This window comes from Hippichthys cyanospilos, chromosome 8 (assembly GCF_059441005.1).
Source record: "Hippichthys cyanospilos isolate Australia breed blue-spotted pipefish chromosome 8, RoL_Hcya_1.0, whole genome shotgun sequence".
NCBI lineage: Eukaryota > Metazoa > Chordata > Actinopteri > Syngnathiformes > Syngnathidae > Hippichthys > Hippichthys cyanospilos.
This window is the reverse complement of record NC_142376.1, coordinates 2,531,035-2,552,538: the sequence shown is the minus strand read 5'-3', so window position 1 is coordinate 2,552,538 and position 21,504 is coordinate 2,531,035. Positions and strand designations below refer to the sequence as shown.

The 21,504-nt window shown below is 41.1% G+C and overlaps 1 protein-coding gene across 2 annotated transcripts; it reads left to right on the top strand.

The window, feature by feature from the left end:
* The first annotated feature begins 51 nt into the window (after positions 1-51).
* On the top strand, positions 52-21,121 carry actn2b (actinin, alpha 2b). 2 transcript variants are annotated; one of them, XM_088421313.1, is made up of 21 exons: positions 52-332; positions 5,781-5,895; positions 6,037-6,156; positions 6,235-6,321; positions 6,404-6,491; positions 7,061-7,139; positions 10,080-10,161; positions 10,274-10,359; positions 11,549-11,641; positions 12,084-12,314; positions 12,409-12,556; positions 12,908-13,058; positions 13,320-13,428; positions 14,356-14,496; positions 15,688-15,870; positions 15,928-16,062; positions 16,958-17,137; positions 18,244-18,390; positions 18,962-19,027; positions 19,105-19,263; positions 20,376-21,121. In XM_088421313.1, exons 1-21 carry the CDS (start codon positions 201-203, stop codon positions 20,532-20,534), a joined length of 2,691 nt encoding a protein of 896 aa, XP_088277439.1. In that variant the 5' UTR covers positions 52-200; the 3' UTR covers positions 20,535-21,121. The 2 variants fall into 2 exon arrangements, with proteins under 2 accessions (XP_088277439.1, XP_088277440.1); XM_088421314.1 differs by lacking the exon at positions 52-332 and having other exon boundaries at positions 5,807-5,895; positions 5,997-6,156.
* The last annotated feature ends 383 nt before the right edge of the window (positions 21,122-21,504 follow it).

Below are 21,504 nucleotides of genomic sequence, written 5' to 3'. Positions count from 1 at the left end.
CTTTACTCATGATAACCCGCAGCTCCCGTCCTGCTCAAGGCAACCGGGGCCAGACGTCTGTCAGGTCGGGGGGACAAAAGAGAAGCGTGCGTGTGAGACCGAGCGAGCGAGAGAAGAATCCCAAGTCGTGCGAGTTTCCCGTTATTCACAACTTTATTTGTATTTGTACTTGAAGTCGAGTTTCGAAGGGCCCCGTAAAGATGATGACCGTGACCCACATGGAGAGCACCGTGCGCTACGACAATGGCTACGAGGATGAGTATATGCTCCAAGAGGACGAATGGGACCGGGATATGCTCCTCGACCCGGCCTGGGAGCAACAGCAGAGGAAAGTAAGTCCAAATTTGGCCCTGGAACGCAACAAATTTGGGAAACTTTATTGTTCGAACCCAAGGCTCGCGGGCCGCTTTCGGTCCGCCAATTCGATTTATGTGGGCCACGAAAGTACGTCATGTGTGTAAACAATCATCTTTGCTGAAGTACTTACCAACGTTTTGAATTGTAGTATTTAATAACACAATAAGATCATTTTCCCCCTCAAATTACTCGTTACAGTAACTTGAATAATTATTCACCAAACCCATTGACTTCTGAAGTTTTTTATTGTTTTTTTTTTGTTCTAGTAGCACACTGCATTTTTTTTGCCTTGCTCATAGTATGTAGATGTCCTCTTTTCATTTATGACTATTTTTTTCTATTGTCGGTTTGAGACTACTTTTTATTCTTTTTTTTTTTGTTTTAACTGATGTAAAAAAAAAAATCCTGTTATTTATCTCTATTTTTTTATTCCTTGTTCTAAACCAGACCAGACAAAATAGCAATAGGAATTTAAGGATGTATTTTTTAACAAAAGAAAACAAACTAAAAAAATAAGGGAACAAAATCACACACAAGTTCAATCTCTACTTTTGAATTTCAGTTTCAGAACAAGTAAGACTATTTCAGGTGGTCTTAAGACCAATTTTGACCTTGAACGAAACCCAACAAGATAAAAAATGCGGCTACCTTCTTCTTCTTCTTCGCCAATGTTCGGGATAGTAGCTTGAAAGCGAAAGTTTTTTTTTTTTCTTCTCCGTACAAATACGTTGATGACGTTAGCTCCAAATTTCTCCCAAATGAAGTGAAACATCCTAAAATTTCAGTCACGGAATCCGATAGTCCTCCGTCGGTTCTTTGACGAACGGATGCGGCGGGTAGCGGCTAAGCTAACAATAGCCCTGCTTTCCAGCAGCTCGGCTCTCTCTCGGCTGATACGCCAGGAATGCGAGCTGTCAACAGATGCTCCCAACACATGATGACGCTCTCGGGATTTAGAATGGACGCTGCGTCTTATTTTAACCAGCGCCACGGGCGGGCATTGTAGTAGGGCTAAGCCGCTGTCCTTGGCGCGGAATTCTTTTGTTTATAGCGACAGCACGCAGAAAAAATATTGCACAAGCCTGACTGAATATAGCCTTGGGCCCCCCATGCTCGCAGTTGATTTTAGGGCTTTATGACTTGGCTTCTTTGCACAGCTGGAGGTCACCGCTCTTTAACATCCATGCCCCCCCCCAAGTGAGGAAACTGTGTATTTGTGGCAACATACGTTGGCAACACACAGTGGAACATGGAGCTGCACCATTTTGGCTAAAGTGATCAGTAGTATTAATTGTCAGATACAGTCAATTGAAAAGATTTAATAAACGAAACACAAGGAAGGAAGACAAGGGACTTGGATTCTTTTTTACTCGCGAGGAGAACGGACAGAGATGTGCATCATCACAGATCTCCAAAAGGACATGTTGTTAAGCTTTTTTTATTCATTAGGCTATAGCTGCAAAGCCATTTGCTGCAGAAAAGGGTTAGGGGAGACATGATGTCAAAGTAACAATCAGCTTGTGATAGTGAGGGATGTAGGAGAGAGTCTTTACACTATCAGTCCATGCTACCGTTCCACAATGTGGTTACCTGCTTTCTTCTTACAGCTACAGGAGACGTATCATCTCCTCGCATTTTCTTCGCAAACAACTCCCAACAGAAAAAATCCATGTCTAATAATCTACCAATATACTTATTGCAAAAAGCAAATATGGGATAACCTATATACAATTAATCTAACATTAATCACCATTATTATCTCATTCCATCCCAAAAACGCACATAGTTGTACAACTCATTCAATCCAAAGGAAGTAGTTTCATGTCTTTCCACAGTCGAGATTTGTGCTGTCAAAACATTACGTTTAATTTTTAAAAAAAATGACTTAACTCATTTAAATATTAGAATTTGCACTGTCCAAAAAAAATTTGTTTCCGGTAGGCCCTTGGTAATACAGTGTAAAGTAGAGCCAATAAACACTGGTGTTTCCAATGGTGTTTAACGATGCTTGATCCTTCTTAATAGTTTGCTTGTCATGGAACTAAACAAGGTATTCAGAAAATTTAAAACACGGTTTGAGCATCTACTCTAGTGAACTGCCTACTTTGTGTTGTGAGTGACAGGTACTATGTACTCTAGGACAGAGGACACACACGTTCCTCGGAAATATCATGTCTTTTTTTTATGTTCTGCTAGTCAATAATAAATCAATTTAAAATTATGTTAATTTCGGGGCAACTCGCACTAAATCACTCGTTTGGGTGTAATGAAGTACCTCATCTTATTTCAACATAGTTCCTAACTGTTTTGAAATGTTTAAAAAAAACACAATCATTTTGTTGTGCTATTGTTGTATGATTATTGTGTGATTGTCTTTTTAAAATTTGCTAAAAAGTTACGTTTTGCAAAAATAGTAGAATCCTAGATGAGTAGTTTACGAGACATGTTTAGAATAGTCACAACCTATTTTACTCATTTTTCTACCCTCCTTTACCCTCACTTGAAAATACATGACTAAATAAGTAAAAAAAATTGTAAATAGATAAATACATTGGATTGACTGCCTTTACTCACAAAATATATGTGAAAAAACGTCTTTGGCATTAAATGAAACAACTGTGACACTTAAGCACATTTTGCAAAAGCTATGAATGTTGTTTACGTTGAAACAGATTTAAAATCAGTATACATTTTCATGGTGTAAAGATTTATTTTTTGATAAATCAAACCTTTAAATACATTTTTTGTTTGCTTCGTTACGTCATTTAAATTACGATTACGAGATTTATTTTTTTAGGGGGGGGCAGTCTTGATTGTACCTAATTTTCGTCAGAAATGCACCTTGAATGAAACTGTGATGTCAAGATGTAAACAAAAAGCAGAGTTCAGGAAATATGACAGGCAAATATGTGTTATTTATCAGAATTTGTCTTTGTTGTGGAACTCTTTCATGTATTTCCCATCCATCTCCGCCCTGTCAGCGTTACCTCGCAAGTCCCCAGAGGCATCAACCCAGGAGATTTCCAAGCTCGGGCCCCGGCTGTATGAGATCCATAAATATTTTTAGCCCGAGCCGTCATTCGCCAGTAGCGGGGAGTCCGAGCGCTCGGAAACATTGCCACTCTATTCCGAGTGAAATTTGGTGCGGCGGCCGGCTGCGATTCTTAACAAGGATGCCAACAGTTCAGTCACAAACCCAGAGGGAGATCTCGCTGTGAAATGTGATGGCCTTTTTGCTCTCAGTGTTCGAATAGAAGCGTACTTTTCGGCCCTAGGCGGTGCAGTTTGAGTTTATGTACATCAGACAAAAAAAAAAAAGATTTCATTCATTCGTTTTTGACTGGATGCAATCAATTTATAGGGCACGTAGACAATCAGTTTATAGGGCACCTAAACAATCACCCAGTTATAGAATTTCACAGGTATCAAAATGCACCCCTCACAAAATAAATGCACTATTTCGCATACTGTGAATTTCAGACTACGAGTTGTCATATTTCGCAGTCTCACTGTTTCATGGATTTTTTTTTTTAACTGCGTATGTGTTCTCCCAGAAATACCCAAAGATGTTAATGTAATGTTGAATTATGGTCAAACCGGCTGATATTTAGTAATGGCTGACGATCGGTGAAATACCAACGAGTCACTTATATTAACTATTATCAGTTTCTTATGTGTCCATTTTACAAAGGTTTGAACTTTGGGAGAAACAAATGTGATCACATGTTAACTCCCGTCTGAGAAAAGTGTATTTTGAGTTTTTTTTTTTACAGCATTAAAACATGTATATTAATTGGAAAAATAAATAAGTAAACATGGCTGCTTCACAGATTTGACTTATCACGGGTTATTTTTAGAACGTAACTCTCACGATAAAGATGGTATTGACGATGGTAGCAATTCCTTGTATTAGTCACTCTCTTTGAGTTTTGAGCTGGAAATGATAAATTAGAACAATATAAAATTGTCATTGGTTTTAGGAAATTTTAAGGAAAATTCTATATCGAAATCTTTCCTTAAAATAATCCGTCTTTGTTTAATTGGGGAAATTTAAGGTATCGATACTTAGGCGTCGATACTTGGTGTCGGTATCAGTGGCTACTCAAGAGTTGCGGACTCGTGCCGGTATAAGTCTAAAAAAAAAGTGGAATCGACCACCCCTAATAACCGTTATCAGCCCTGGAAAAATCATATGGCTTTCATACGAATGCCCAATCCTAATACCGTACTGTATTTTTGTCCCTGTGGCGTCTACGTAAAGGTATTCTATTATCTCCATCACCGTAATGAGGTTGACCTGGAAGAACGACTGCGATAATAGAGCCACCTCGCGCCTGTATCCAATCGCATTTCAAGTGCCCGCACGGCGACGGAAAACAGGGAACAATTTCTTTGTCCGCATGACATTTTCACTCACGCTGAGACGACGACACGTTCTGACGCTCTTCCCTCCCTGCGGGTCCCTTATCATGAAGCATCCCAGAGCACTCTATATTTAACGCCTTATATCAGCCGGAATGCTGAGCTCTGTGGTCGGCTCCCGGCTCTTCGGCCATTGTTGGAGAGTGAGAGACTGGACAGAAATAGGAGGAGAAGGACAATAATCCCATCTTAAATGGATTTACAGTATCTCACAAGCACATTTGTTCTGACGCTGCGGATGAAAAGAGGTGACATTTGACACTTTTGGCCTGGTATTGGTCACTGTGTCCCAAACGTAATTGAGAAAACATTAGAAAAGCTTACAGCGCGGCACTCAACTCGGACATCTTGCTTCAATTTAGACAAGGCAAATCTTCGTCGGTTCACATTCTGGGCGTGCGGTTTTGCAAACCTAAGAAATTGAGGGAATTGACGAATGACGGATCAGAAAAGTTTGGAAGATTACTAGTTGACGACAGATGCGCGGGGAAAATAAAATGACGGAGGGTAAAAACGGCGAGGATATCGAGAAAATTACGGAGCACGTTGGCGGGCTACTGGAGACAAAATGGCGGATGAGACTCAGGCGTCATAAAGTCAAAACAGCGTAGCTCGGGTACTGCGTAACCTGAGGACTGCCTGCAGTTTGGTTCAGTTTGAAAAAATGGCGGACTAATGATGACAGAGCCCGTGGCAATGTATTAATTGGATTAATGTAAGCATGTATGGATTCAACAATAGGGGACCAAGGATTGACCCCTGGGGAACACCAGAGGTGGTAGTTATTTGATCTGACCTATTTCACCAAAAGTACAACCACGCTTTTTTTGTAATACAGCACTAATTTTTGAGCTAGGTTCTCTGCAGTCCATTTATTGGTCAATAAAAAAAGCACTTCGACTTATGAAATATTCAAGTTACGAAACGACTTCCGAAACGAATTAATTTCGTAAGTAGAGGCTGTTTATTCTGTCATTGACTTGATGTCTCTGTTCCGGTAGACCTTCACTGCCTGGTGTAACTCCCACCTGAGAAAAGCTGGCACTCAAATCGAAAACATTGAAGAAGACTTGAGAAACGGACTGAAACTTATGCTGCTTCTGGAAGTGATCTCAGGTCAGATTACAAATCGAAATGATTGGCGCTACTTCATTTCTGACTGTACTGCTCTTCGTTTCTCTGAGCAACTTCCTGTAATGACTCCTCACTGTGTCCAGTATTTACCCACATGACCTTCCCACAATGCCGTGTTGGCAGGTGAGAGGTTACCAAAGCCGGACAGAGGAAAGATGCGCTTTCACAAGATTGCTAACGTCAACAAAGCACTGGACTTCATCACGAGCAAAGGGGTCAAACTTGTCTCCATCGGAGCTGAAGGTAACGTAAACCTCGGCAAAATATGCGGCGCGCAACATATGGCCATCTTTGCTAATAGGATTTGTGTTCGTTTTTCAGAGATCGTGGACGGGAACGTGAAGATGACGCTTGGGATGATCTGGACAATAATCCTCCGATTTGCCATTCAGGATATTTCTGTTGAAGGTGTGATGATAAAACGCATAAAAACATCGATTACTGTTACTTTGTCATCATATTTGCGAATGTACCTCCACCGTGCTTGCAGAAACATCTGCCAAAGAAGGTCTCCTCTTGTGGTGTCAAAGAAAGACCGCCCCCTACAGGAATGTTAATGTCCAGAACTTCCATGTGAGGTAAGTCAACATTTGACCTCCCTAAGTAATGGAAAACCTTGACCTTAATCCTGACAGTTTAAGCCTGTTGTATATTATATTTAACATAGCGCAAGTAAATGCAATTTAGCGCATAATTATTTTTCTTTGGCACGATATTGAGTAGAACTCTTGGTTTTAAATGGTACTAAAGTAATTGATCATTTTAGGTAATGAGTACTTGAGTTCGTGATTACTTTAGGTACTGAGATCCGTATCTAACTTTGAACTCTAATGAGATCTGTTTAAAACTGAACAAAATAAAGGCATTTTGCAAAGAAGTCACTAAAACAGTTAGGAATACATTGATTCATGTTCCAATTAATTTGCTCTTAATTTGAAAAGAAACTTATACTGTTCATGCCAAACCTTTCAGAATCATTCAATTAGATGTCCTTGATACCTGCAGAAACCCTTTAAAAATCTTAAGTACCCCCCGCGGAAATGCCTTCACGTACCACAGGGTACACGAACCCCCGTTTGAGAACCGCTATGCTAAAGTGCCCGTCGGAACTGACATGTTGGCTCTCTCTGCTCATCGACCGGTGAAGCTGGAAGGACGGCCTGGCCTTCTGCGCCCTGATTCACAGACACAGACCCGACCTGCTCGACTACTCTAAGCTCAGCAAGGTGTCGTGCGTGTGTGTTACCCGTAACAGGAGATGCTGTGTGTCAGCTCTCAAACACTAACACTGACTGACATGCACACGCAGTAATAACGATTCTGTGTGAACCAATAAAAACGCACTCAACTGCGCACTACATATTGAGTTCAAATTTGCCTGCAAAAAAATCGTGATTGGTTGTTTTGGTTGACTGGTCGCCAGCAAATCACATGGGTCACATCAATAAACCTTATACCATATCAGTTATCGCGTTTTTGGAGTGTGGGGAAACATCTCAGTGTTAGTGGCAATAATATTTTTCGTTAGCTCTGGAAATGCAAAATTTATGATACAGCCTTTGTGCAAAAGCACATTCGAGGTGCACCTAATGTTCTCATCGTGATGCACCGCAAGTAATTTTGACAGTCATGCTAACGAAATTATTCAAACTGAGCACCTAGGTTTGAAAAAAAATGCTTCAGGCATGCTTGACAGTAACACACCACCGGCTCGGTAAGAAAGCCAACTTTTTATCTTCTAAAAATAACATTTCATAACATCATAAATGCCTTTTTTCCCTTTTATTTCGAAGTAGATCCTGGCAACGTTTCGCGGCATTACGGCAGATTTGACTCATTAATAACCTCAACTGCACTACATTGTCCTGAAATCAAGTTCGTTTGCTAATTATGCAAATTAAGAATATTTAAAAAAAGATTTAATTACTCATAATCGCAGTACATTATACGGCTTCTTCCCAGCAATTACCTTTACTCTTCAAAGGCGGTTTAAGAGAAACAAAAGACTCAACCGACAGAGTTGCCGTGACTACCTATTAACAAACAAGGCTCATTCAAGTGGGCTCTTTTAGCTAGCAAACATTGCTACTGTGGTTTGCTCGTCACTTTGTTTCATAAACCAAATGGGAAGATATTTGTCTAAAATCTAAAAAAGATGTTACTTGAGAGAAAAAACAATTTGCTGTTATGCACAGTTTAAGTCAAAATGACCAAAAAATAAACATTTAAAATGGAAATGTTTTTTTTTTTAAATGCTAAAAAAGACTTAATTAATCTGACATTGTATTATATGCTGCCTGTTCCCAACGATAGGTGGTGGCTAGTGACAAGCAGCAGCGAGCCGCACCTGATAATAATAATAGATGTAAATGACTCAACTGACACAGTTGCCGTTACTACTGATCACTTTTTAGCATGGCTAGCTGACTGGAATGTTTTGTTGTAGCCAGCAAAGAATGCACCTGTGGTTTTAACGTCTTTGCTTCAGAAACTTAAAGAGGAGACTAATGTCTAAAATGTCATTGTTTCTAGAGCGCAGGTGTCAAACTCAGTCCTCGAGGGCCGGTATTCTGCCTGTTTTCGACACTTCTCTCTCAAGCACACCTGATTCAAATGATTAGGATTGTTTTCAAGCTCCCGCAGACCTTGCTAACAAGCTAACTGTTTGAATTGTGTGTTGGGATGAGAAAACCAGAACCCACGCAGGATACCGGCCCTCAAGGACTGGAGTTTGACACGGAGAACCTGAAATAATCTGCTGCTGCATAGTTTAAGTCAGGAAAAAGTTTTCTATCTACCCATTATAAAACATTCCAATTTATTAAATAGAAATTGGCTGCATATTACTGCAGTTTTTGTATTTGCGAAACTGTTCTTTACTTTCTCACCTGAGGGAATATTCCTTATACAATAGCACTTTACCGGAGTTTTCTATTCGAATCCCTCCACTGGAGATCCCAATTTGCACGCGTTAATTCCAAGTGTGACTGCCCAGCAGGAGTGACTCGTCTGTCGTCAGTCTTGCAAGCGGAACCCTTCGCTTTTCAACACGGCCTCGAATGGTTACGGAAACTTGAGCCTCGGAGCGCGACCTCGCCCCTTCGCTATTACAGTCACGCGGCGTGCGCGGCGAGAGGCCGCTTGTCCTCTTGAGAATAACGAAAAACACACCAGCGCATTGGAGTATCGCGACTTCATCTGCCACCTCCCGTTGCTTTCGCTTTCTCACACTCATGGACACCCGTGGACTTTTTTCGATTGGCGACGGCGTCAATCTGCAGCTGTTGAGCTTGGCTCCAGGTGAGCGTGCCTGTTGGGCTCGCATTGTTGAAGCGGAGAGCCATTACGGGTGTCCTCCGGTCTATTCAAGCGTCCATTCTGGCATCATCTGATCCCTCCATCTCATCCTCTGCTGGATCCAGGAGCACCTGGTCTTGCCCGTCATATAGTGTAGACAACAATGGCGGCTAAACTTCGGCATGATACAATCTTAGGCCTTTTCTACACGTAACCAGAGCAATTTAACACACTCGAATTGCTAGAATACTGCACCGACACGACAGTAACTTGCTTGGTTGTGTTGATTAGTGGAAAATGCCCCCTGGTGTTCGAGTAAAATAGCAGCTCAAAATCAAGACTACGACAGCGTCTTCTTCTGTCTCCCTTTGTTGATCTGTAAACTGCCCCCTGGTGGCGAGTAAAAAAAAAAAAATGAAGATGCCAGACTGGACGAAAAGCGTGAGAAAAAAGTAGCAGCTTTTAGTTTGAAATTTACAGTGCGTGTGTTGGGTTTAATCTAAACCTTGCACAGATTGCTTGGATTTTCTCAGCATTTAACACCTCACTGTGACATGCAAGATAAATTGCTCGATCTAAAACACAATTAATGACAGAAGGAGGCATTAAGTGGATCCCGCAATTATAGTGTCAAAACGTTATCGATTTCCCCTGTTGAGCCGCTCGCCTCATTGATCAAACGCTACATTTCAATCTAATAAAAGCCAGCCACGAGAGCTTTTTCAGCGTCGGATCTTCGGATAAATGAGAATTGCATGCAAGTGATGGGAAAGTTTAACGCGCCCGCCGTCGCATGAAGGTCAGGCCCGGTGGCATTTTAAGTCTGGCATTGCTGTTTGGTCACGTGGAATTGTATTTCTTTATTTTAGGATGATCCTCTGGGGAACCTGAACCTGGCTTTTGACATAGCCGAGAAACACCTGGACATTCCCAAAATGCTCGATGCCGAAGGTAACCAACCGCTGAGGAACATTGAGATGAGCTTTTTTTTTCCGTTGCGTTCATCACTAAGATAATATCTCCTGTTTACCTTCTTTTCATTTTGATACGATCTCCTCCTCAGATATTATAAACACCCCCAAACCTGACGAAAGAGCTATCATGACGTATGTGTCCTGCTTCTATCATGCTTTTGCTGGTGCGGAGCAGGTCGGCAAAATCATCTTATCAGATAACATGATGTGCTTTTGCAGTATTATGTGTGAAAATAAGTGCATAGGAAAGCTGTATTTTTTTCAACAACATAATGTTGCAATGATAAAACCGTGCTTAATGTTACAGTGCCTTACAATACATTAAAAACCTGTTTTGTTTATCCCAAAACTTTTGTTTAGTTCAATTTTGGCGATTAAAAAAATCAGCAGATTTAGAATTCGTCATGATGAAATTTAAAGTCATAACAAGATGTCATTATGAGTATTAGTAATCACGATGAGATTAAAAGTCATTTTAATGCAAATTAAGTAGTCTCTAACTAGATTAAGTCATGGTGAGATTTAGTCATAATAAGTTCTAAAGTCATGATATTTGAAGTCATCAGGATGAGATTTAAAGTCATCATTACGAGAATTAGTCATGATGAGTCAGTCATGGTTACATTTTATATCATTTTAATGGGATTTACAGCCATTTTACATTACTAAAAGTCATGAGATTTAGTCAAGTTTTAAAGGGTCATAATGAGATTTAAAGTCATCATGTGATTAAGTCATTTTAACGAGATTTAGAGATTCTCACAAGAAAGTCATGATGAAATGTAGTCATGATGATACTTTTCAGCAAGATTTAAACTCCTCCCCCATGAGTTTGAAAGTCATGATGAGATTTAGTGGTCATAATGACATTTAAACCATCATGATGAGATTTGATCATCGTGACCAGATTTGAAGTCTCCCAAAAGAGATTCGAAGTCATCGTGATGAGATTTCGGCATCATAACGAGATTCGAAATCATCATCATGGCCTGATATTTATGAGACATGGTGAGATTAATTCATCATGACGAAAATAAAACTGGCGTTAAAATCAACCGGTGACGTTGAGCTCGGTTGTCACACAGAGATGAAGCTTTAAGTCTAATCCCTCCTCACAAAATGCACAATTATTTTTATGAGGGTCACCATGATGTATTTAAATCTTGTCATAACAACTTTAGATATCGTCATGATGACTTTAAATCTCATCTCACCTTTGTCTTCGCTAGGTGTCCCTAATAGACCATCGTACCACTGATAGTGAACCCAAAAATGATATTTTAAGAATCATATTGGAATCATTAAAAAAAGCTGTGGTAAGCGTAGCGCTCTGTCACTGTAATGAGATTTTTTTTTTCCCTCAGGCTGAGACGGCTGCAAACAGAATCTGTAAGGTTTTGGGTGTAAACCAGGAGAATGAGAAACTGATGGAGGAGTATGAGAGGCTGGCCAGCCAGGTAACGTCTTAATTTCTGATAGAAAGGTTTGATTGACTTATCTGATTGTTATGTTGACATTCCCTTTAGTGCAGCTCCATCTAGTGGACGCGTAGCGCAACCCCAGCCACGACTGTAACTTCTATTCTATGCGCCTTATAATGAGGTGCGCCCTACATATGAAAACAGTTTTTAAAATAGACCAATGGTTGAATGTGCGTTTTATTATCCGATGCGCCTTATAGTGCAGATTTTTTTTTTTTTTTTTTTTAACTCTTGTTGTTTTACTCAAGGTGATGTTAAGAAGCTTTTATAATCAATGAGCCACCTAGAGGAAATTTTTTTAAAAGACAGAAGCAACAATTGCTTGTTTTCAACCATTTGAATCAATCCCAAAAAAGCCTTATTCACAATATTCCCATTGCTATCATACGGCGCTATTATGTCCTAATAATCTTGGCAGCTTCTGGAATGGATCCGCCGTACCACTCCCTGGCTGGAGAACCGGACCCCGGAGAGGACCATGGCGGAGATGCAGAGGAAGCTGGAGGACTTCCGGGACTACAGGCGCCAGCACAAGCCTCCCAAGGTGCAAGAGAAGTGCCAACTAGAAATCAACTTCAACACCCTGCAGACCAAGTTGCGCATCAGCAACCGTCCGGCTTTCATGCCCTCCGAGGGCAAGATGGTGTCTGTAAGTCGCTCCAAATCTTTCCTTCGCTGAAGCCGGCATCATCAATTTGCCAGGGCAGGAGACAGTGCAATTATTGATTTATTTGTGCTTCCAGGATATTGCCACAGCATGGCAAGGCTTGGAGAATGCAGAGAAGGGCTACGAGGAGTGGCTCCTCACAGAGATTCGCAGGTTGGAGAGACTGGACCACCTGGCTGAAAAGTTTCGCCAAAAGGCCACCAATCATGAAAATTGGGCCAGTGGTGAGCACTTGTATTGTACATTCAGTAGTTATAAAAAGTGCAGCTGCCTTTTAAAAGCCTCTAAATAATCCCCAATAGAGCTAAATTTAGACAGGTTATTGGTTCACCTTGAAATGATTCCATTCCTTTTAATTTAATCATAATAGCCTTGCATTTGAAAAGGTGTGTAGATTTTTCACATCCAGCGTGCATCTCTCCCTTATGTCCTTACGCGTTATTTATTTACCATTTGTTTCCAGCCTGATCTAAACTCAAGTCCGTCCACAGTCTCCATCGTGTTCCTTATTACCACCAGAAAGTCCCCGCTTGAATCTGAACTTCTAATCTTTCTTCTCTAACGTGCGCTATCAGGGAAAGAAATGTTGCTGACCCAGAAGGATTACGAAACAGCCACCCTGACACAAATAAAGGCCATGCTTCGGAAACACGAGGCCTTCGAGAGCGACTTGGCGGCCCACCAAGACAGAGTGGAGCAGATCGCCGCCATTGCACAGGAGCTAAAGTACGCAGCCCCGTTCCGCGTCTTCGGTCATTGTCCGAGACGGTGCGTCGCGAGTGTGAAGTCGCTCCACGGTTCATGGCAGATGATTGGCTGCGGTCCATTAAAAAGAAAAAAAAAATGAACACATCAGGGTACTTTCACATCGGACTCGTAGCTTACGTAGCATACTCGTAGCAAAGTGTCTGTTTTGACGTGGATTAATATATGCAATATTTTTTTGTGTGTAAAACGGCGCATCTTCCAAAATATTTTCTGTTCCAGTGAGCTGGATTACCATGACGTGGCAGCTGTTAACCATCGCTGCCAGAGCATCTGTGACTTGTGGGATCGACTGGGAACCCTGACCCAGAAAAGGAGGGAAGCGTTGGAGGTGAGGCGCAAAGCCAACATGAATTCCATCCGTTCTAAACTTTTTAATAGTCAAATTAATTGTTAATGTGATGTAGAAAAAACTTAGCACGGTGTTTCAAAGGTTTTCTTCAGGTAAAATTTTTAGAGTTTGGTGCGCCTGCGTTAATGTTCTAGATCAATTTGCGATTTTTTTCAGTTCAGTCGGTCAGAAAGGTGTCTAGTTTAATAAGGTGTAACATATTTTTTCCTTACAGCCACTTTATTCACTTTTAAGTTGTTGTTTTTTTCAGATTCAGAATAAACTGTACTCAGTATAATCCCTCTAAAGGGAAAAGGTAACATTTTTTGACTGTTGAATTAAATGTCTCTTATCTTAGTGTTACAATTTGAGGTATATTCATACAATTTTCATAGATCATGATCTCATATTCATGGGAAATGCTTTGCAAAAAATAGTAGAGAAGCACCGTTATACCGACCGTTGTCCCGGCATGTGCGTTAAGTCTCCACCAGAGTGCGCTAATGATCCACATCAGTAGACATGCGTTCAGCCAAAATATCCAGAGGCGTTTCATACGGCATCGGATGGAGACATGGCTGTCATCATGCGGCCTCTGACTGGCTCCAGTCCCGATGACCGCTTCCTCTGATCCACGCTGACCCGCAAGTGCTCGAAAAGTTCTGAGGCTCAAGTGTGAATGACAGCAGCAGAGGCCCGTTGTCTGTCCACGTCCCACTCGATAAAATCCCCCCTCTGAGCGAGCCAAAGTTGGGGTTAACAAGGCCGTGCTAATGTTATTCTCTCTGGGGTTAGTCGTCATAACAGGTGTGTGTGCGTGTGTGTGGGCGGGGGGGGTATTTGTAATGGGATTTGCCTGGAAGAGGTCAACTTGGACATTTTGAGTCCCTGTTTTTCGGGATTTATGCGGTGCGCTAATTCTTGCAGCGTACAGATAAGCTGCTGGAGACCATCGACCAGTTGTTCCTGGAGTTTGCCAAGCGCTCGGCTCCTTTCAACAACTGGATGGAGGGAGCCATGGAGGACCTGCAGGACATGTTTATGGTGCACAATATAGACGAAGTCCAGGTATTACACAGTCGCGTCCCTTTACTGTACTGCAGGCTGGATAAAATGTTTGAAAGCAAAGTATTCAGACTTAAGTAGTTTAGTAGTAATCCGGCCACCATTTTCTCTCGGATACGTCTTCATATGTATTTTTTTCTTCCCCTTAAATCCAGTTGATTTATTGTAAAGGATTAAACAAATAATATTACTTTTTCATAATAACGTAATGTTGAATATTTATTAGTTAATAATACTCATTTAATGAAATATTATTGTTATTAAATTATATTATCTTTTGTTTTTTTCTTTTATGAATTACACATAGAACTGCACAATATAGAAACAATTTGATATTGGTAATTTGATATTTATCCTGGTTTATTTTTCTCTAAATTACATGAAATTAATGGCAATTTTTGTTGCATAACCGCGCAATGAAATGAAATGAAAATGAAAGCAGACATGAAATTTAAAAAAAAAAAAAATTAGATAGCTGATAAATAAATTAGAAATCCAATCACCCATATTTGGAACCATAAATGTCATAATTTAACAAGAATACAACCGCCAACTTAATATTGTTGAAAAATTTTCAAGCATATACTTTGTAATTTTTAAACATAGGTTTTGGCATAATGTATGTTTTGCTTTAAAAAAAAATATACATTAAAATTAAAAACTTAATCTTCTAACAGTTTCAATGTCCTTAAGCTCATGTCAATATTGTTGTTGTTATTTGTGTTGTTATATGCCCATTATGAAAATAAATTCCATTCAGAAAATATTATGAAATTGCAATAAGTGCAACGCAATGCTTCAAATAACATTTATTTACGTTATTTTTTTTTTAATTAAAAAATCTCACCGATTGAGAGAAATTACAGGATTTCCATGATTGCATGGCAAGATAGTTCTAACAGTATAATTGATACAAAGTTATATTGCACAATCGACGTTTTATAGGCTAGCAATAATCAATGTCATCTTTTTCATGGCCTGTCCACTGTGCAGGCAATTTTTAATTCACATTTTGGCGGCCATCGAAGGAAGTTAATATAAAAGCAATCTACTTTTAATGTTCTCTTACCTACTTTCATCTGATTTGAATTAAACCTCATTGATGATTTACGTATGCGGGAGAAAATGATCGCTCCCGACAAAACGTCGGCGTTTGAACAGAATTTGAGCACTTCTTCCTCCTCTGCCCTCCAGAGTCTAATTGCGGCTCACGAGCAGTTCAAAGCCACTCTCCCGGAGGCGGATGCCGAGCGACAGGCCATCCTGGGAATCCACAACGAGGTGCAGAAAATCTCTCAGAGCTACGGGATCAGGGCCAGCGTCGTCAACCCGTACAGCGTCATCACCACCGAAGAGCTCCTTGTCAAATGGGACAAGGTAGTCGCTTCGAAAGCCTTTCCGTCGTCACGTTTCTCACCGTCAGCCACGTTGTAGGTCAAGAAGTTGGTTCCTCAGCGAGACAGCGCCATGCAGGAAGAGCTGGCCCGCCAGCACTCCCACGAAAGGTTGAGGCGGCAGTTTGCCGCCCAGGCTAATCTCATCGGACCCTGGATCCAGGCCAGGATGGAGGTTAGACGTCGCGTGATGCTTTCATACGGTTATGGCTATCTAATGGAGGCTAATCGTATTGGAATTTATATAAAAGTAGGTCAGTGGAGGAGATCTTCTCATAAAAGAACGGTCACGTTACTGACCTTTTAATATAGGGAAGATTTGCTCAGAAGCTAAAGCAATGTACTCTGGCGCAGTGTTTGCTCTACTTAGGAAATTAATTCCTCCTGGAAGTCATTTCATAATGTGTATCTTTCGTAAGTAGAGGCACCTTTTACATGTAAATAGCATAATCCGTTCCAAGCATCAAATAGCACTCCTAAACCCTTTAACCCAGGGGTCTCCAAACACCGAACGAATGGCCTTTTTTAGAACTGTTTTCAATAATTGGGCGCTCCGCATTTTAAGGCGCATAGAGTAGAAGCTACGATAGTGTCTGGGGTTGTGTTATGCAACCACTAGAAGGAGCTGCACTAAAGGGAATGTGAACAAAGCAGACTGATAAGTCAGTCAAACTTTATTAACTTTCAGTGCCACGGACGAGAATTCTCATCTTTTAAAATAGCAATAACAATAATCAATAAAAAAAATTCTCATCAAGTGTTTTTTTTTTTTTTTACAGAGGATAGTTGACAACATTGTCTAAGGCTTACCTAATATAAGCCAATTGAGCACTGCAGTATTAACTGTGACCATTGGATGGCAGTCTTGTTCGAGCGAGCGCCGGTGTCTCGTGCCTCATTATTATTCACCACCAATTTTCGCGTTTTCGAGTCCTGAATTTTCCTCCGTAACCGGACAATATTTTTCCAAAAGAGGTGTCTCGTAACCTGATATTTTTTGGTATCGAGAGATATGTAGAGGTACCGCCGTATTTAGAAATCTTCCGAGCCCACCTGACCTTGCCCAACAGGAGATCGGACGCTGCTCCCTGGAGATCGGCGGCACCCTGGAGGACCAGATGACCCAACTCAAGCAGTGCGAGCACGTCATCGTGGCTTACAAGCCTAACGTCGACAAGCTGGAGGGAGACCACCAGCTCATCCAGGAGTCGCTGGTGTTTGACAACAAGCATACCAACTACACCATGGAGGTACATGTATTTCGGATTTCCCGCATTGTAAGCAGTCAGTGAATGCGTCGGAATCAGAGATTTTTCCTTTTCTTCCTGACACAGCTCGAGTTCATTTTGCCATAAATACTCGAAGTTGCGATTCATCGGCGTTCCCCCAAGTTTATGATTGTGTGTACATGCCAAAAAAACATGAATAATCGATTCAAATTCAATACCTTTCTGTGTCCCCTAACCGGTGCACTCTGCTCCATTTCTTGCCACTTTTAATTCAATCAGCCGGAGACAGCATAGCCCTTACATTATCTTCTCTGGTTTTTCTAATATTCCTGTGTGTGGACAAAGATGGACTCGGATGTTGGTTCAGTCTGCTCGCTTCTTTTATTCAAAATAATACCGTAATAACATCAGCTAACACAAACTGCTGTTAGCTGCAAGAGGCCCTGGCTGCTCACAGCCAATTCACGTACACCCTCTAGCTTAATACCGTTACCATAATTACTGTAATAAGGAATACTAAGTACGGATTACAACAAGAAAAAAAAAATCTAATTTTTAATTTACCATTTATGGGACGAACCCATACTTTTGGTCTTCGTTTTTAAAAAAGTGGGTCTCATATTTGAGGAATTACTGCCTATTACATATATTATATATGCCTATGTATACTTTTACTTTGAAGTAGATCCCAGCAGCTTATCGCGATATAACGGCTGACTTGACTCATGGCCAACGTCCACAACACTTTGCGGTCCTGAAATCCAATTAAGTTGCTAATTATGCTAACTAACGATCCATACAAAATATTTACTTGTACTTATACTGACAATATATCATATGGCACCTGTTGCAAGCGATTAGCAGCGGATCCTACGTTAGCGTTTAGCAGCCCTAACAGCTCAGGATGCTAGCAGTAATAATGACTAGCTTTACTCAACTGCTCCATATAGGCTGGGGAGAGTCGCGGGGTTGCATTTCAAAGGCAGCTTAATAGACGTAAATGAATCAAACGACAGTTGTGGTTCCTACTGTTAACGATTTTTATTTATTTTTTTTTTAACAGTGTAGTCTTACTTAAATATGCTGTTTAATCCAGCAAAAACATTGTCTTCCATCTGCGTGTGCAGCACATCCGCGTTGGCTGGGAGCTGCTCCTCACAACGGTGGCCCGCACCATCAACGAGATCGAAACCCAGATCCTGACCCGCGACGCCAAGGGCATCAGCCAGCAGCAGATGAACGAATTCAGATCTTCCTTCAACCACTTCGATCGGGTAAAGATTGCCATTGATTGCTCCACGCTGCACCAATTGAATCAAATATGAGCGTCGGTTGAATTTTTAGACCATTTCACTATTCTGCTGGTTAGCCGAGGTTGTTACCGCAGGCAACCTTCCCCGCAACGAATACCATAACAGAAAATATCAGAATTTTACCAAAAAATGATGGGTGGTAACTATATTTGGAGAATTACGGTAAACATTGGAAATATGCCGATTTGAGTTTAAGCAAATTCACCGATCGGATATATGCAGTTGATACCAGCTTGATGTAATCAAAACCACTCATCTGTGATCTAACACAAGCACCTGTCCAAGCAAAACAAATACCAAAAAAAAAAAAGATCTCTGGCCAACTAAATGTTTAATAATTCTATTATTTTTTTTGTTATTGTTTGCGCTACCGCGTCGACTGCCTGTCCTTGCGGATTTATTTCCTCGCCCGGACAAAACAATGAGATATAAGCATTGCATTAAAATGGGGAACGTAAGCCCGCGGTGCAAATTCAGCCTTCCTGCGCTCTTCATGATTTATGCATGATATGATGACCCCCTCTAACCATAGAAGAAGAATGGCGCCATGGAGACGGATGACTTCCGAGCCTGCCTCATCTCCATGGGCTACGATTTGGTGAGGCGCTTTCCCTCGCGGGCGGCTAGCTTGCGTGTAGAAAATATGCAAAAGACTTGTTTGTTTGTGGCACTTAGGGCGAAGTGGAGTTCGCCCGGATAATGATGCTGGTCGATCCCAACGGCACCGGAATCGTCTCCTTCCAGTCCTTCATCGACTTTATGACCAGGGAGACGGCTGATACCGACACCGCCGAGCAGGTCGTGGCGTCCTTCCGGATTTTGGCGGCCGACAAGGTTTGTGTTTGAAGTCGAGGAAAGCGCGCCGACGCTGATGACGATACATTCAAAGTAATTAGGAACCGTGAGTTGAGGAGCTTCACTTAAACGGCAGTGTTGCTTTGCCGCTATCGTTTGGCGTCTCTGCGGCAAGATATTTTGTTGATGTGAGTTGAGGCGCTCCATATAGCCAAAACTAGTTTTTTAACGGTGTCTTTCTGCATCTGCGTGCCAAGAAAAAATATCTAACTGAATTGTGGAGTTTTGTTAAGCCAAAAGTAGTGCTTTGCTTCTGTCATGTAAAGAGGAAAAAAAATTGGCATTTTGTGGCATCTTTTTGACAAGAAAATTTGTTGACGTGAATTGAGTATCTTCACAAGTAGCGCTTTACTGCTTTCACCTGGCATCTTGGTGCCAAGAAACTTTGAGGTGAATTGAGTATCTTCAAAAGTAGACCCTTACCACCACAAACCTACTTTAAACTTGAGGATTTTCACTATTTCCGACAGGGCTCAGCATCTCTCACGCGCTTAAAAAAACTTTGGAGTGAATTGAGTAACTTCAAAATTAGAGCTTCACTGCTAGCTTTGTTGAAGTGAATTGAGTGTCTTCAAAAGTCACCACTATCTTGTGGCATTGTTGTGCCAAGAAACTTTGTTGAAGTCACTTGAGTATATTAAAAGTAGAGCTCTAATGCCACCTTGTGGCGTTGTGATGCCAAAAAACTTTGTTGACGTTGAGTAACTTTAAAACTAGAGCCTTACCGCCACCTTGTGGCATTGTGGTGCCAAGAAACTTATGTTGAGTCTTTTTAAAAGTCGAGCTTTACCGCTGTCCCGTGGGATCGTGTTGCCCCGAAACTTTGTTGAAGTGAATTGAGTGAGTAACTTCAAAAGTATGGCTTTACTGCCACCTTGTGGCTTGGTGGTGCCAACACGGTTTAAACTTGAGGATGTTCACCCAATATGGCATTTGAAATTGGAAAACTGATTTGAAATACACTCACGATGTTTGTTGAAATAAACCAACTCTGCAGGGTTAGGTATCTCTTCAATATTTTTTTTTTTTTTTTTTGCCGTTGCTACATTTTTGGATGTTTATCAAACGCTTGCCTTTGTATTGCATCACAGCCGTACATCCTGGTGGAGGAGCTGAGGAGAGAACTTCCACCCGAGCAAGCGGAATATTGCATCATGAGGATGCCGCCCTACAAGTCCCCTGGAGCGCCACCGGGGGCGCTGGACTACACAGCTTTCTCCACCGCTCTCTACGGGGAGAGTGACCTCTGACCTTTCACACAGGGGGACCCTCCGCCTGCTACCATTTTCTTCATTTAGGAATATAAAGCATCTGTAGTCAAAGGAGGTTCCGTTGGGTTGAATATTTGTCATTTCTCAAAAATACCCGCTTGCCTGATTCACCGCCAAATATTCAAATTCAAACGACACGCGTTGTGTGTAAACAGGAAGTTCCTAGCGTTTTTTTTGCTTCTCAGTTCTTTTTTAGATTTGTCGAAAAAGCAAGTTGAGACGTACCCAATGGAGGAATCCACAAATGACCCCCTTCAAAAAATATCACCCAAAAAACACATGAACGCAAAAGTATTTAAAATTAATTATACATTAAAGGCATACACACAAGACGCAAAAGGATATTTAGATGAATAATTTCTCAAACTTTTATCGTGTGTTTTTATGCTTTTAATGTATGCGCGGATTAAATATGTTTACTGTTGTGCTGAATCATCACACACATGTATTTTTCTTTTTAGATTTACACTCATTAAGCATCATCTGGCCAACAGCAACAGCCGCATTGGTCTCATGTTCATTTTCATCATATCTAAGGAACAACAAGAAATAAATAAATGCTATTCAAACAATCTTGCTCCTGTGTCAAACTCATTTTTGTCACAATTGTTTCCTTCATGATTGTCAATTTATTTAATGGCCGATCTCTGCATTATATAGTTTTTTTACTGTCACAAAAACTGACATTTAAATAGGTGTGAGATCATTTTTTACCCATTGGAAATATAAATATATGGATTAGTACATATGTGTGGAACTCCAGTCCTGGAGGGCCGGCATCCTGCATGTTTTCCGGTTTTCTTTCCCCAACACACCTGATTCAAATAATTAGCTCATTAGCAAACTCTGCGGGAGCTTCGAAATGATCCCAATCATTTGAATCGGGTGTTTTTGAGGGAAAAGGTTTGAAAACATGTAGGATACCGGCCCTCCAGGACTGGAGTTCAAC

Excerpts from the sequence above, each read along its gene's own strand:
- actn2b (XM_088421313.1), top strand. The coding sequence starts at position 201 with ATGATGACCGTGACCCACATGGAGAGCACCGTGCGCTACGACAATGGC. Across the intron at positions 10,360-11,548 it reads CTTTTGCTGGTGCGGAGCAG|GCTGAGACGGCTGCAAACAG; the intron begins GTCGGCAAAATC and ends TTTTTCCCTCAG. Across the intron at positions 12,315-12,408 it reads CCGAGGGCAAGATGGTGTCT|GATATTGCCACAGCATGGCA; the intron begins GTAAGTCGCTCC and ends TTGTGCTTCCAG.